A 17000-nucleotide genomic window follows, 5' to 3' on the forward strand; every position below is an offset into this window, starting at 1 on the left:
AGTGCCTCAGAACTGTGTGATGAGAGAGCTACTTTGAAAGGAAAATTCCCGTTGAGCATCCTTCACTCAGCGAAATAAAAGCCCTGTAATTAACCTGATTCCTGTTCTTCAGATGACTGTTTGGTGAATATATGCTGTTCTATAGATTAATCTTTTGAGTATATTACCTTCACCACAAAAGGGTTATCAAAGTGGTCTTTCCAATGATAGAGGATCTTCCTTTTGAGAGGAGTTTTGATATATCATTTTTCTCGTTTGGTGACCTTCAAATTGATGTTTTGATGACTTGGAATGGTGTCTTTGGCCAACCATCCACCCATCCAAGGAATCTAGATTCCCAAGAATGGCCCTGTGAAATGAAGGCTGATAGTTTTGATGAGTCCTGAGAAAAGGAAGGAGACAGAATCAAAGAGAATAGCACAAGTTTCCCAGAGTAGTCTAGGCATGAACTGAGCAATGAGCACGGACCGGGATGGAGCCAGTGACACTGGAAAATCAGAGAGACGATCCAAGAGCTTTTTCAGAGGAAAAATGAAATTGCTTTGGTGTAAGATTCAGTATGACTGGTGATGTTTCCATGATTTCTAGATTGGCAGGTCAGAAGAAAGTGGCATCACAAACAGAAATGGGGAAATTTTGAAGGGATTTGCATTAGAAAGGAAGGTGAGTTTGATTTTGAAGTTATATTGAGTTTGAGACAATAGAAGAATAGGAGAATAGAGAATATCCGGGGAATCTGTGATACTAGTGCACTGGTGAAAGATTAGCTCCAGATATGTGGATCTGAGAGTTATGTGCATGCTGAGGTCTAGGAAGCAGTTAATAAAAAAGAGAAAATTAAAGACACAACCTTGTAGATTTCCATAGTAAGGTATAGGAAGAGAAAGACAGGATTATAAATCAGCCAAGGAATTAGTTGATGATTATGGTACAGAACTAAATACGTGTCTTTTAGTATAAGAGAAACTTTTAAAACATAACATGTATTATTATTCATTCCATCTCAGTTCAGTTCAGTTCAGTCGCTCAGTCGTGTCCGACTCTCTGCAACCCCATGAATCGCAGCACGCCAGGCCTCCTTGTCCATCACCAACTCCCGGAGTTCACTCAGACTCAGGTCCATCGAGGCAATGATGCCATCCAGCCACCTCATCCTCGGTCGTCCCCTTCTCCTCCTGCTCCCAATCCCTCCCAGCATCAGAGTCCTTTCCAATGAGTCAACTCTTCTCATGAGGTGGCCAAAGTACTGGAGTTTCAGCTTTAGCATCATTCCTTCCAAAGAAATCCCAGGGCTGATCTCCTTCAGAATGGATTGGATGGATCTCCTTGCAGTCCAAGGGACTCTCAAGAGTATTCTCCAACACCACAGTTCAAAAGCATCAGTTCTTCGGCGCTCAGCTTTCTTCACAGTCCAACTCTCACATCCATACATGACCACTGGAAAACCATAGCCTTGACTAGATGGACTTTTGTTGGCAAGGTAACGTCTCTGCTTTTGAATATGCTATCTAGGTTGGTCATAACTTTCCTTCCAAGGAGTAAGAATCGTTTAATTTCATGGCTGCAGTCACCATCTGCACTGATTTTGGAGCCCCCCAAAATAAAGTCTGACACTGTTTCCATTGTTTCCCCATCTATTTCCCATGAAGTGATGGGACCAGATGCCATGATCTTCATTTTCTGAATGTTGAGCTTTAAGCCAACTTTTCACTCTCTACTTTCACTTTCATCAAGAGGCTTTTTAGTTCCTCTTCACTTTTGCCATAATCAAATCCCTTATGATTATACAGTGGAAGTGAGAGATAGATTTAAGGGACTAGATCTGATAGATAGAGTGCCTGATGAACTATGGAATGAGGTTCATGACATTGTACAGGAGACAGGGATCAAGATCATCCCCATGGAAAAGAAATGCAAAACAGCAAAATGGCTGTCTGGGGAGGCCTTACAAATAGCTGTGAAAAGAAGAGAAGTGAAAAGCAAAGGAGAAAAGGAGAGATATAAGCATCTGAATGCAGAGTTCCAAAGAATAGCAAGAAGAGATTAAAAAAAAGCCTTCCTCAGTGATCAATGCAAAGAAAGAGAGGAAAACAACAGAATGGGAAAGACTAGAGATCTCTTCAAGAAAATTAGAGATACCAAGGGAACATTTCATGCAAAGATGGGCTCGATGAAGGACAGAAATGGTAGGGACCTAACAGAAGCAGAAGATATTAAGAAGAGGTGGCAAGAATACACAGAAGAACTGTACAAACTTAAGCAAGTATTTTTTGGAGTAGTCTTTCTGGAAATTGTATACATAGCTGCTGCTGCTGCTGCTAAGTTGCTTCAGTCATGTCTGACTCTTTGCGACCCCATAGACGGCAGCACACCAGGCTCCCCCGTCCCTGGGGTTCTCCAGGCAAGAACACTGGAGTGGGTTGCCATTTTCTTCTCCAGTATATATAGCAGATAGGTTTAAAAAGTCAAATAACTTTGGGAAATGTAGGTTAAATAGAGATAAACCTATCTCTTTGTGCAGGACACTTGAGAGCTTTTAATATGCTGAATGCATTGTGATTCTCTAAGAGCCCAGTGCTTCTCAAAGTTCATGGGCCTAGCATTTTTCAGTAACAGACTCTGGAAAATCTTGGGCTTCACTTGTGGCTCAGACGGTAAAGAATTTGCCTGGAATCTTCTGGGAGACCCGGGTTTGAGGCCTGGGTCAGAAAGATCCCCTGGAGGAGGAGCAGCTGGCAACCCACTCCAGTATTCTTGCCTGAACAGAGGAGCAAGAATTCCATGGACAGAGGAGCCTGGTGGGCTCTAGTCCATGAGGTTGCAAAGAGTTGGACACATGACACATACTAGGAAATCTTGCTGTCCATAAGAGTCCCTTGTGACCTGTGTGACTTGTGAAAGTCGCTCAGTTGTGTCTGACTCTTTGTGACCTCATGGACTATACAGTCCATGGAGTTCTCCAGGCCAGAATACTGGAATGGGTAGCCTTTACCTTCTCCAGGGGATCTTCCCAACCCAGGGATCAAACCCAGGTCTCCCACACTGCAGGCGAATTCTTTACCAGCTGAGCCACCAGGGAAGCCCAAGAATACTGGAGTGGGTGGCCTGTCCCCTCTCCAGATAATAGTCCCAGCCTCTGTCAAATTAATTTGACTGTGGCAGTCAAAGATAGCTAGGTAATAGCTGTGTGCTTTTCACTTGTTTACTGAGATCTTAATATATAAATCAGATCTTAATATATAAATCAAATTCTTTGATTTTTAAAAAATATTTCCATAAAATTCAGTCAGTGTTGAGTACACTGAAATGCTGTGAGAACATTTATACCCATGGATCTAGCAGTTCTTTAGGGGAAATTCCATAGGGAAATAGTAAAATATGAAAAGGCTACATTTATGAAGAAGTTCATCATAGCATTATTTATGATGATGAAAAATTAAAACATCACAGAATGCTTAACAACAGAGGATTATTTACACATATCATGCATTGGTTATAATAATTATTGGGAAGATTATGTTCTGGGTAAATTCTTATATATTAAGTGAAAATAGAAGACTTTAAAATTGAGTATACAGTATTTCCGCAATTGTTTATGAAATCATATAAATAAGGAAAAGCAAAAGTAAGTTGTATCAATATATGTCCAGTAGTTATATTGTGATGGTATGCTTCTGGAATTTATTTTTACTTCTTTTTTGTCAATTTTCCAAATTTTCAATAATGTGTTTATGTTACATCTGTAAGTTAAGTGAAAATAAATCTATAAATTTGTCACCTTTAATTACTTGGTATTTCATTTTAATGAAATGTTTTCCTGTTAAACTCTTGTGTTGAAAAGTTTATTTGTAAACCATGTTTGAGGTTAAAAAATAAAATATTCCAGCTAAATTAAACACACACACACTGCAGCTTAGATTCTGATCCCCTCAGCTCTCCCTTCCCCACAAAGCCCAAGCTATCTGTCTCTTACCTTTTTCCCATTTATCTGGCTTATATTCAATTCTTCCAGTGACTGAAGGTGGCAAAGTTCAACAGGAAAATATATAAATTGATTGTTTGAGATGTTTAATTTCTGGATTCCTTTTAAGTTACAGATCTCTGAAGGTATAGTCTGTATTTGGTTTTCGGAAAGATCAAGTACTCGCAAATTGTCTAAAGCACACACTTCTGTGGGGAAAGTTTCCAACTTATTATAGCATAAAATAAGAACATGGAGTGATACCATGTTGGAAATAGAAGGAGGAATTTTCCTTATTTTGTTTTTACCAAGATCCAGGTATTCAAGATTAATAAGAGAACATAAGTGCTCAGAAAATATAAGGAGTTTGTTTTCATTCAATTCTAAATGAAGCAGTTGTTTATTGAAAGATATGTCTACAGGTATTTCTGAAATATAATTTCCAGTGAAACTCAAATAATAAAGAGAATCTAAAGCACACAAACCTAGTGGAAAATACATTATTTTATTATAACTCAATTCAACTTTAGCTATGTTTTTGCAGTTTTTTATTTCAATGGGAAAATCTGTGATAAAATTTCCTGAAAATTCTAGGCTGAACATATTATTAAGATGTGAAATATATTCAGGTATTTTCACTAGATAATTTCTGTTTATATGGAGTTTTCTTAAATTTTTAAGCTTATGGATGTTCTTAGGAAGTTCTGTTAATTTATTATCACTAAGACTAAGGCATTCCAACACTGCACAGTGGGAAATGTTCTCTGGCATGTCTTTCAATAAATTTTTATCAAGCATTAGAATCCTAAGTTCCTTAAAATTCTCAATTTTGTTTGAAATAACTTCCAATTTATTGTCTGTCAGTTGGAGTTCTTTCATTCTGAGCAATAAAAAAATTTCCACAGCCAAAAAAGTAAGTTTATTGTGATCCAGTAAAAGTTTTTCTAAATTTTTAAGCTCCTTAATTTCTTTTGGCAAACTGTTTATCAGATTTCCAGTAAGATTTAGTGAAATTAACTTGGGAAGGAAGCACAAAGCTTTAGGAAATATTGTTAATTGATTATATTCCAGATTAAGAGCCCTCAAGTTTTTCAAACTAGACAGGGCATCTGGTACATGTCTTAACTTATTTTTAGCCAAATTTAAAATTTCCAAGTTTTTAAGACTTTCCAAGCCAGAAGGAAAATCCTCAATGCAATTGTTATTTAAAAATAGTTCCCTGATATTCCCAAGCTGTGATATTTCTTTAGGTATATGTGATATTTGATTGTAACTGACATTTAATAGTTTTAAATTATGAAGTAACTGAATTTCAGATGGAAGTGTTGATAGCCCATTTTTTTGTATGGATAGAATTTCAAGTCCTAGCATATCCCTTGAGTCTGCCCCTTTAAAACTTTTGATTTCATTCTCATCTAAATACAGATGTTTTACATACTGGACTTTTAAAATGTCCTTAGGGAATTCTTGTAAACCCCTGGCTTTGAGGTTAACTGTAAAGTTATCTGATGGGAAGCCAGATCCTTCCTGATTTTCTTCAGAGAGTTGTGGACTAATTTTTCCTAATGTTTCATGAGAGAGGGAGTCAACAAAAGCCTGATATTCAGCCCTCATCTCGGTTTCTGATAATGATGAACTTTGTGAAATTCCAGTTTTTGACTGCAGGCTGTCATATGTAGCAATTGTTTCAGAAAATTGGAGAGTTTTCCTTTGTTCTTCATTTTTCTTAGACTTACTTCCAGAGGAGGATGTTGATGTATCATCATGTATAGCAAATGTGTTCTTTCTAGGATGCTTTTCATAAATTTGGTTGGAAGATGTCTCATCAAAATCTTCCTTTAACAAGTTTGATGTTTCTTTAGTAAGTCCAGATTCCTCCACTGACCGTGATCTAGATTCTTTTCTAAATTGACTAATGATATCCTCTAGCTCTTCTGAAGTACGCTTCTTTTCAGACATCTTATTTGTGGGTATATTTTATACCAATATAAGATTGTAACTCAGTTATAATTTTCATGTTTAATTTTTTCCTTTGAACCTACAAAACAAATGTTGATTTAAGAGATATAATAAAGATGTTAAAGTTACAAAAGAATTTTAATACAATAATTTTTATTCTGTAATGAATAATTTCATAATCATTAACAGACATTTATAATTAATATATAATTACTGGCTAAAGACAGTTTATTGATTGGATGCATTTATCACATGATACTCTTAAAATCACATTAAGATTATAGAAAGGAATAAAAATATCAAAGAAAATGAGAAAGGGCACATAAGGGAATGAAAGAACTCAAGTTTTTGGAAGACAGGGTGTAGCCAGAGACTCCCTCATGCCACATGTAGAGACTATCACTCTCATTGTGGCTTTGTTTACATATGGTAGATTTACATCTGGTATTGAAGTATCTTGTCCCAACAAATTCTTGCGTATGACAGTTCTCCAATAGGTGACAGTAAAATGTCTTAAGGAAGGGGGGATGCTTTCAATGCAAGTAAACTAGAGGTAAAACCACCTTTTCAAGGATTAATGCCTGACTTTAAGTCTTTTGTGTAACTCTTAAGGAACCTCCACAGCTAGGGACCAACCTCCTCAAGAGGTTTGAATTTGATCTCTGTAGGTCCCTCTGTCAAGTTTATGGGTTTTAACAACCCAATCTGCATCCCCAGGGGTAGTAGCTACTTACATTTATTGTCTCTGTTGCTACCATCTCACCTTTACCTTTTCAGTACTCCAATACTTGTCTACACAACTCCCTATATTAACAAATTATTATCATTAATTGAAATATGGTTGATTTATAGTATTGTGTTAGTTTCAGGTATGCAGAAAAGTGATTCAGTAATATTTTTGCAGATTATTTTCCACTATAGGTTAGTACAAGATGTTGAATATAGTTCCCTGTGTGATGCAGTAAATCCATGTTGCTTATCTATTTTATGTATAGTACTTTGTATCTGTTAGTCCCATACTCCTCTAATTTATCTCCCTCTGCCACCTTTCCCCTTTGGTAACCATAAGTTTGTTTTTTGATGCCTGTGAGTCTATTTCTGTTTTGTATATATATTTGTTTGTATTTTTTTTTTAGATTCCTCATGTAAGTGATACCATATAATACTTGTCTTTATCTGACTTGCTTCTCTAAGAATAATATTCTCTTGGTCTATCATGTTTCGGCAACTGGTGATATTTCATTCTTTTTTGTGGCTAAGTATTATTCCATCATTCACACACGCACCGCATCTTAAGGGAGTCATCTGCTGATGAGTTCCATGTCTTGGCTATTGTAAGTAGTGCTTCCGTGAACGTTGGAGTGTGTGTATCTTTTTAATTAGAGTTTTCATCTTTTCCAGATATATACCCAAGAATGGAATTGCTGGATTATGTGGTAGCTATCTTTTAAGACACCTCCCTACTGTTTTCCATAGCGGCTGCACCAATTAACCTTCCCACCAACCATGTATAGGGTTTCCTTTCTCCACATCCCCTCCAGCATTTATTAATCGTAGACGATGGCCATTTTGACTAATGTGAAGTGCTGCCTCATTGTGGTTTTGACTTGCATTTCTCTAATAGTTAGAGATGTTGAGCATTTTTTATGCATCTGTATGTCTTCTCTGAATAAATGTCTATTTAGGCTTTCTGGTTGTTGTTTGTTTTTTTTTTTGGTTTGGTTGTTTTCTTCAATGTTGAGTTATATGAGCTGTTTGTATATTTTGGATATTAATCTTTTGTTGCATTATTCAAAAATATTTTCTCCCATTCTGTATGTTGCCTTTTCATTTTGCTGGTGGTTTCTTAAATGCTTTGCAAAAGCTCTAAGTTTGATTAGGTCCTGTTTGTTTATTTTTGCTTTTATTTCTTTTGCCTTGGAAGACTGATCTAAGAAAATCTTACTATGATTTTTGTCAGGATGTCTTGTCCATATTTTGTTCATCATGTCGTATATTTAGTTCCTTAAACCACTGTGAGTTTATTTTTGTATGTGGTGTGAGAGCGTGTCCTAATTTCATTGATTTACTTGTAGTCGTCCAGTTTGCCCAACACCACTTGTTAGAAGAGTCTTTTATCCTTTGTATATTCTTGTCTCCTCTGTAGTAGATTAATGGACTATAGGTGTGTGAGTTTGTTCCTGGGCTCTTTATTCTGTTCCATGGATCCATATGTCTGTTTCTGTGTCAGTACTCTGCTGTTTTGATTACTGTATATTTGTAGTATAGTCTGAAGTCTTGAAGGGTTATGCCTGCAACTTTTTTCTTTTTCCTCAGGATTGCTTTGGCAATTCTAGGTCTTCTGTGGCTCCATATAAAATTTAGGATTATTTATTATAGTTTGTGGGAAATGTCATGCATATGTTGATAGGGATTGCATTAAATCTGTAGATTGCATTGTATGGCCATTTTAACAGTATTAATTCTTCCAGTCCAAGAGCATAGGGTATCTCTTGATTTCTTTGACTCACCTTCAATTTCCTTATCAATGTTTTGTAGTTTTCATTGTATAAATCTTTTCCATTCTTGGTTAAGTTTATTCTTAGGTATTTCTTAAGTTACTTCTAAACAGGATTTTTTTTTAAACTTTCTCTTTCTGGCATTTCCTTGTTAGTGTAAAGAAATGCAACAGACTTACATATATTAATCTTATATTCTCCTACCTTGCTGAATTCACGAATTAGTTCTAATAATTTTTGTATGGATATTTTAGGGTTCTGTACATAGATTATCATGACACCTGGAAATCGTGGCAATTTTACCTCTTCATTTACAATTTGTATGCCTTGTATTTCTTTTTCATGCCTGACTGCTGTGGCTGGGACTGCTAATACTATAATGAACAGAAGTGGTGAGAGTGGGTATCCTGTCTAGTCTCTGAATTTAGCAGAAAGGCTTTCAGCTTTTCACCATTGAATATTATGTAGACTGTGGGTTTTTCACAAATGGCTTTTATTATTTTGAGACGTGTTCCTCTCTACCCACTTTGGTAAGAGTTTTTATCATGAATGGATACTGAATTTTGTCAAATGCTTTTTCTGCCTCTGCTGAGATGATCATGTGGTTTTTGTCTTTTCTTCTGTTGATGGTGGTGTATCAACTGATTGATTTACATATGTTGAGCTATCCTTGTGACCCTGGAATGAATCTAACTTGATCATGGTGTATGATCCTTTTTAATGGAGTGTTGGATTCAGTTTCCTAATATTTGTTGCTACTTTTTGCATCTATAGTCATCAAACATATGGGCCAGTAATTTTCTTTTTTGTTGTGTCTTTGTCTGGTTTTGACATAAGGGTAATAGTGACTTAATGGAGTGAATTTCCCTCCTTTTCAGTTTTTTGGAATAATTTGTAAAGGATCAGTGTAAGATCTTTGTATGTTTGGTAGAATTCCTAAGTGAAGCTGTTCAGTCCTGACTTTTGTTTGCACAGAATTTTATTATGGACTATGTTTTACTTCTAGTGATTGGTCTGTTCAAATTATCCGTTTCTTTTTGACCCAGTTTTGGCAAGCTATGTGTTTCTAGAAATGGGTCCATTTCGTCTAGGTTTCCTAGCATATAACTATTTTTAATATTATTATTATTTTTGTATTTCTGTGGTATCAGTTGTTATTTCTCCTAATTTCTTATTTTGTTGAATTTGGGTTCCCTCTCTTCTCATCTTGGTAAACCATTCGGTATCGCAGTAATCCAAGTCTATACCCTGACCAGTAAAAGTCTGTGCTGAAGAAGCTGAAGTTGAATGGTTTTATGAAGACCTACAAGACCTTCTAGAACACACACCCAAAAAAGATGTGCTTTTCTTTATAGGGGATTGGAATGCAAAAGTAGGAAGTCAAGAAACAACTGGAGTAACAGGCAACTTTGGCCTTGGAGTATGGAATGAAGCAGGGCAAAGGCTAATAGAGTTCTGCCAAGAGAATGCTCTGGTCATAGCAAACACCCTCTTCCAACAACACAAGACTGTACACATGGACATCACCAGATGGTCAACACTGACATCAGATTGATATATTCTTTGCAGCCAAAGATGGAGAAGCTCTATACAGTCAGCAAAAACAAGACCAGAGGTTGACTGTAGCTCAGATCATGAACTCCTTATTGTCAAATTCAGACTTAATTTGAAGAAAGTAGGGGAAACCACTAGACCATTCAGGTATGACCTAAATCAAATCCCTTACATTTATAGAGTGGAAGTGAGAAATAGATTTAAGGGACTAGATCTGATAGAAAGAGTGCCTGATGAACTATGGATGGAGGTTTGTGACATTATACCAGAGACAGGGATCAAGACCATCCCCATGAAAAAGAAATGCAAACAAGCAAAATGGCTCTCTGAGGAGGCCTTAAAAATAGCTGAGAAAAAAAGAGAAGCAAAAAAAAAGGAGAAAACAAAACATATCGCCATTTGAGTGCAGAGTTCCAAAGAACAGCAAGGAGAGATAAGAAAGCCTTCCTCAATGATCAGTGCAAACTAATAGAGGAAAATAATAGAATGGGAAAGACTAGAGATCTCTTCCAGAAAATTAGAGATACCAAGGGAACATTTCACGCAAAGATGGGCAAATAAAGGACAGAAATGGTATGGACCTAACAGAAGCAGAAGATATTAAGAAGAGGTGGCAAGAATACACTGAAAGTGAAAGTGAAGTCGTGTCCGACTCTTTGTGCCCCCATGGACTGTAGCCCACCATGCTCCTCCATCCATGGGATTTTCCAGGCAAGAGTACTGAAGTGGGTTGCCATTTCCTTCTCCAAGAATACACTGAAGAGCTATACCAAAAAGATCTTCACGACCCAGATAATCACCATGGTGTGATCACTCATACTCACCTAGAGCCAGACATCCTGGAATGTGAAGTCAAGTGGGCCTTAGGAAGCATCACTATGAGCAAAGCTAGTGGACATGATGGAATTCCAGTGAGCTATTTCAAATCCTGGAAGATGATGCTGTGAAAGTGCTGCACTCAATATGCCAGCACATTTGGAAAACTCAGCAGTGGCCACAGGACTGGAAAAGGTCAATTTTCATTCCAATACCAAAGAAAGGCAATGCCAAAGAATGCTCAAACTACTGCACAATTGCACTTATCTCACACGCTAGTAAAGTAATGTGCAAAATTCTCCAAGCCAGGCTTCAGCAATACGTGAACCATGAACTTCCAGATGTTCAAGCTGGTTTTAGAAAAGGCAGAGGACCAGAGATCAAATTGCCAACATCTGCTGGATCATCGAAAAAGCAAGAGAGTTCCAGAAAAACATCTATTTCTGCTTTCTTGACTATGCCAAAGCCTTTGACTGTGTGGATCACAATAAACTGTGGAAAATTCTGAAAGGGATGGGAATACCAGACCACCTGACCCACCTCTTGAGAAACCTGTATGCAGGTCAGGAAGCCACAGTTAGAACTGGACATGGAATAACAGACTGGTTCCAAATAGGAAAAGGAGTACATCAAGGCTGTATATTGTCACACTGCTTATTTAACTTATATGCAGAGTACATCGTAAGAAACGCTGGGCTGGAAGAAGCACAAGCTAATGTCAATAACCTCAGATATGTAGATGCCACCACCCTTATGGCAGAAAGTGAAGAAGAACTAAAGAGCCTTTTGATGAAAGTGAAAGAGGAAAGTGAAAAAGTTGCTTAAAGCTCAATATTCAGAAAACTAAGATCATGGCATCCGGTCCCATCACTTCATGGCAAATAAATGGGGAAACAGTGGAAACAGTGTCAAGAGTTCATTTTTCTGGGCTCTAAAATCACTGCAGATGGTGACTGCAGCCATGAAATTAAAAGACGCTTACTCCTTGGAAGGAAAGTTATGACCAACCCAGACAGCATATTAAAAAGCAGAGACATTACTTTGCCAACAAAGGTCTGTCTAGTCAAGGCTATGGTTTTTCCAGTGGTTATGTATGGATGTGAGAGTTGGACTATAAAGAAAGCTAAGTGCAGAAGAATGGGTGCTTTTGAATGGTGGTGTTGGAGAAGACTCTTGAGAGTCCCTTGGACTGCAAGGAGATTCACCCAGTCCATCCTAGAGGAGATCAGTCTTGGGTGTTCATTGGAAGGACTGATGCTGAAGCTGAAACTCCAATAATATGTCCACTTCATGTGAAGAGCTGACATTTGAAAAGACCCTGATGCTGGGAAAGATTGAGGGCAGGAGGAGAAGAGGACGACAGAGGATGAGATGGTTGGATGACATCATCAACTCGATGGACATGGGTTTGAGTAGACTCCAGGAGTTGGTGATGGACAGGGAGGCCTGGCGTGCTGCGGTTCATGGGGGTCACAAAGAGTCAGACATGACTGAGTGAATGAACTGAACTGAACTGAAGCCTGACTAGAGGTTTGTAAATTTTTTTTTTATTTTTAAACACATACACACACACACAGACTCATACACAGCTCTTGGTATTATTGATTTTCTCTAGTGTTTTTTCAATCTCTATTTTCATTATTTCACCTATGATCTTTATTATTTCCTTCCTCCTTCTGCATTTGGGTTTCGTTTGTTCTTCTTTGTATAATTCTTTTAGGTGATTGGTGTAATGGTTTACTTGAGATTTTTCTTATTTCTTGAGGTGGACTTGTATCACTATGAACTCCCCTCTTAGAACTGCTTTTGCTGCATCTCAGAGCTTTTGTTAGGTTGTAGTTTCTTTTTTTTTTTTTTTGTCTCAAGCTATTTTCTGATTTCTTCTTTGATTTCATTGTTGACCCATTGGTTTTTTGGTAAAATGTTTAGTTTTCATGCATTCATTCTTTTCCCATTTTTCTTTCTGTGGTTGATTTCTAGTATTATACCATTGTAGTCAGAGAAGATGCTTGAAATAATTTCTATCCTCTTTAATGTGTTGAGACTTGTTTTGTGACCTAGTATGTGGCCCATTCTAGAGAATGTTTCATGCGCATTTGAAAAGAATGTGTATTCCACTTTTTTTTGTATATAGTGTCCTATAGATATTAATTAAGTCCACCTAGTCTGTTGTATCATGTAGGACTGCTGTTGCCTTCTTGACTTTTTTGTCCAGACGATCTGTCCATTAATGTTGGTGGAGTGCTATTGTTTTCTCCCTTTATGTCTGTTAGCATTTGTTTTATATATTTATGTGCTCCTATATTGATTGCATATATGTCAATGAGTATAATATCCTCTTGTTGTATTGATCCATTTATCATTATCTAATACCCTTACTTATCTTTCTTTATGACTTTTGTTTTAAACTCTATTTTGTTTGATTTGAGTATTGCTACCTCTGCTTTCTTATAATTTCCATTTGCTTTGCATGAAATATATTTTCCCATTCCCTCACTTTTGTGCTGTGTGTGTCTTTCACCCTGAAGTGAGAGTCTTGTCGGTGGCATATTGTAGATTCTTATTTCTTTAATCCAGTCTGCTACTGTATGTCATTTGATTGGAGCACTTATTCCATTGTGACTTAAAGTAACTCTTGTAGGTATGTACTTATTGCCATTTTAAACTTTGTTTATGTAGTTTACTCATTTCTTCTTCTGTTTGTTTTATTTTTGTGGTTTGATGATTTTCTTTTGTAGTATGCTTAGGTTCCTTCTCTTTTGGTTTTTGTGAATCTGTTGTATGTGTTTGATTTGTGGTTAACCTAGTTTTCAAGTATGTTACCCATGATTATACCCACTTGCTTTAAACTGACAGTTATACAAGTTCAAACACATTCTAAAAATCTAATTTTTATACTTCTCTCCCCACACTCTGCAGTTTTGATGTCTTGCTTCATATCTTCATGCTTATCCTTTTGCTGTTTATTGTAATAGTTATAATCACTTTTACAAAAATTTTTTGTTTGTTTTTTAAACTATGTACTGGTTTATTTAAATATCCTCAAGTCTTTTATTCATTTGCCTTTCTTATCATGATTTTCCACTTCCTATAGATTCTTGCTTCTTTTCTATTTTGAGAAGACCTTTCAGTATTTCTTTTAGGGTAGGTTTGGTATTACTGACTTAGTTTTAGCTTACCTGTGAAATTTTTTTTTATTTCACCTTCTATTTTAAATGATAATCTTGCTGGACAGAATAGTGTAGTTTACAGTATTTCCCTCTCATGACTTTGAATATATCATGCCACTCCCTTCTGGCCTGCAAAGTTTCTGCAGAGAAATCAGTTGATAGTCTTATGAGAGTTCCCTTATAACTTAATCTTTATTTTTCTCTTGCTGTCTTCAGAATCCTCTCTTTAACTTTTGCATTTTAATTATGATGTGTCTTGCTACAGATCTGTTTGGGTTCATATCATTTTGGATTCTCTGTATTTCCTGTACTCAAATATCTATTTCCTTCTTTACATTTGGAAAGTTTTCAGCCATAATTTCTCCCAATACCTTTTTGATCCCCGCTTTTTTGTCTCTTTTTCTTCGGGAAGTCCTATTAAGTTAGCACACTTTATATTATCACATAGACCCCATATATTGCTATCCACAGCACGATTTCCATTATTCTATTTTGCAGATCACTTATTTGTTCTTCTTTGTCATATAGTGCTATTCATTGCTTCTAGATTGGTTTTTATTTCAGCAATTGAATTGTTTGATTGACTCATCTTTTATAGTTTTTAGTTCATTGTAACAGTGAGCTACATTTTTATCAATAACCTTTCTTAATTTCTTTAGCATTTTTATTGCTTGCTTTTTGAACCCAGGGTCTGATAGACTATTGAGGTCTGTTTTGTTATGTTTTTTTTTTTTCAGGGGATTTCTCTTGTTCTTTTGATTTAAAGTAGTTTCTCTGCTTTTTCATTTTACTTAACTCTAAGTCTCTCAGAATTTAGGAGAAATAGTTATCTACTGTGGTCTTAAAGGAGTGTTTTTATGTAAGATCATCCCTGTGAATACTATGCGTTTTCAGTATTTTGGGTGTAAAGGTTGGTTTTGGTATAGATAAGAACCATGTCTTTCTTCAGAGTGTGCTGACAGTTATCCCTTGCTAGGGAGTGTGACTGATGTTGTGTTGAGAGATTGTGCTGGATGTGAAGTGGGGCTTCCTCTGTGGCTGTCATTGCCCTATTAGGGATGGGATCTGCTCCCCAGCTGTTGGAGGAGAAGCTTGCGGGCCCAGTTTGATCAGACTCCACTGCCCTTGTTTGTGTGCCTTGCTCCAAAGGAGATGATCGCTAAACAAGGGAGGTGCACGTGGTCACAGCAAACCTATGTGCTGCCTGTGTAGGCACCTGCAGTTCCACACAGAAGAAACCCAAGGTTGCACCCCTCTCTCTTTGTGTTTGTCCTAAATCTAGTGCAAGGCTATGGTGTGTAGTAGCCTAGTGCTGGGGTCAGGGTATTAGGGCTGCAAGAACTGAGGTGGTTCTGCAGCTGCCTGGGCTCTGGACTGCCTCTGTGGCAGTCTTCTCCCAGGATCTGTCTGCCCCAGATGTATATATTCAGTAAAATTGTTATCAAAACCCTAACCTTATTTTTGTGGAACTTGACAAGCTGATTTTTAAAACTGCTTGGACAAACAAAAGGCCAAGAACAGTTATGACACTCTTGAAGGAGGAAAATCAGGTGGGAGGACTTGCTTGTTTGATATTAAGACTCATCATGAAGCCACAGCAATTAAGGGGATATGGAATTGGTATAAGAGTATACAAATGGATCAGTAGAAAATATACAAGTCCCAGAAACAGACATTTGATTATGGCATACAGATACTTGATTTATGAAAAAGATGGGACTTTGTAGTTTTGGGGAAAAACTGGTCTTTTCAATAATGATGCTAGAACAACTGGACAACTATTTAACTAGAAAATATGAAAGATAGATCCAGAATGTAGTAAGGAGAGATAAGGAGATGGAAATTATAAGTCAGCACATGGAAAATTTAATGGGCTAACATACATCTAATTAGAGTTTCAGAAGGAAAAAGTGAAGACAATGAAGCAAAAGCAATATTTTAAAAATAATGAGGGCTTCCCTGGTAGCTCAGTGGTAAAGCATTTGCCTGCCAATGCAGGTTCGATCCTTGGTCTGGGAAAATCCCACATGCTGCAGAGCAGCTAAGCCCGTGCACCACAACTACTGAGCCTGTGCTCTGGAGCTTGGGGGCCACAACTGTGGGGCCATGTGCCACAAGTACCGAAGCCCTTGCACCCAGAGCTCATGCTCTGCAACACAGAAGCCACGGCAATGAGAAGCCCCCGCACCGCAACTGGAGAGGAGCCCCCACGTGCAGCAACTAGAGGAAAAGCCTGTGCAGCAACAAAGACCCAGCACAGCCAAAAATAAATACATAAAATTATGAAAAAATTAAAAATAATGGCTAAGAATGTTCCAGAACTGATGAAAAAGATGAATCCACAGATCCATGATGTACAACAATACCCAAAACAGAATAAATAAAAAGCTTTATCCTGAAATTATGGAACGTTATAAGCAATGAAAATATCACGAGAGCAATCAGATGGGAGGGAACACTGAGCAAAAAGGAATACCAACATGAGAAAAGAATTCCTAGCAACTTTGGTGAATGTCACCATCAATATAGAATGGCATATCCAGTCTAAATATATTGATAATCAAATAGACGAATGGAAAAAGGAACCAATTTGTTAAAAAAAAAGAAACAAAACTTAATTGTTCTTTATGTAAGATGATTCTAAAGTATAAGATCACAGAAAGGTTGACATTAAGAGGATGAGATCCATGCATATATGGACCTCCATCTATGACAAAGATGGCATTAAGAATAATGAGGAAAGAATGGCTTTTGATTCTGGGTCAACTGGGAATCCATACAGAAAGGGAAAGATTTTTGACCCCTTATCATGCCATCCTCAAAAGTCAGTTTTAGGTGGACTACGGATTTAAATGTGAAAAGTAAAACAGTAACACTTTTAAGTACATGATATTAAAAGGATGTCTCCATGACATGAGGACAGAGAGTGAATTCTTTTTACTATTACTTTTTATATTGAAGTATAGTTGATTTACACTATCGTTTTAGTTTTAAAAAGTCTACAACAAAGTGATTTGGTTATATATATGTATGTATTCTTTT

The 17000-nt window shown here is 37.0% G+C and overlaps 1 protein-coding gene across 1 annotated transcript in view; it reads right to left on the reverse strand.

The window, feature by feature from the left end:
* The window catches only part of LRRD1 (leucine rich repeats and death domain containing 1), a 29166-nt gene extending 12537 nt beyond the window's left edge, over positions 1 to 16629 (reverse strand). Inside the window, exon 1 of the mRNA XM_004007706.6 lies at positions 3974 to 16629. Within this exon, the coding sequence (XP_004007755.1) occupies positions 3974 to 5920 (1947 nt within the window). The 5' untranslated portion in view covers positions 5921 to 16629. The remainder of the gene's footprint in view (positions 1 to 3973) is intronic.
* Between the last annotated feature and the right edge of the window lie 371 nt (positions 16630 to 17000).

This window comes from Ovis aries, chromosome 4 (assembly GCF_016772045.2).
Source record: "Ovis aries strain OAR_USU_Benz2616 breed Rambouillet chromosome 4, ARS-UI_Ramb_v3.0, whole genome shotgun sequence".
Taxonomy (NCBI): Eukaryota; Metazoa; Chordata; class Mammalia; order Artiodactyla; family Bovidae; genus Ovis; species Ovis aries.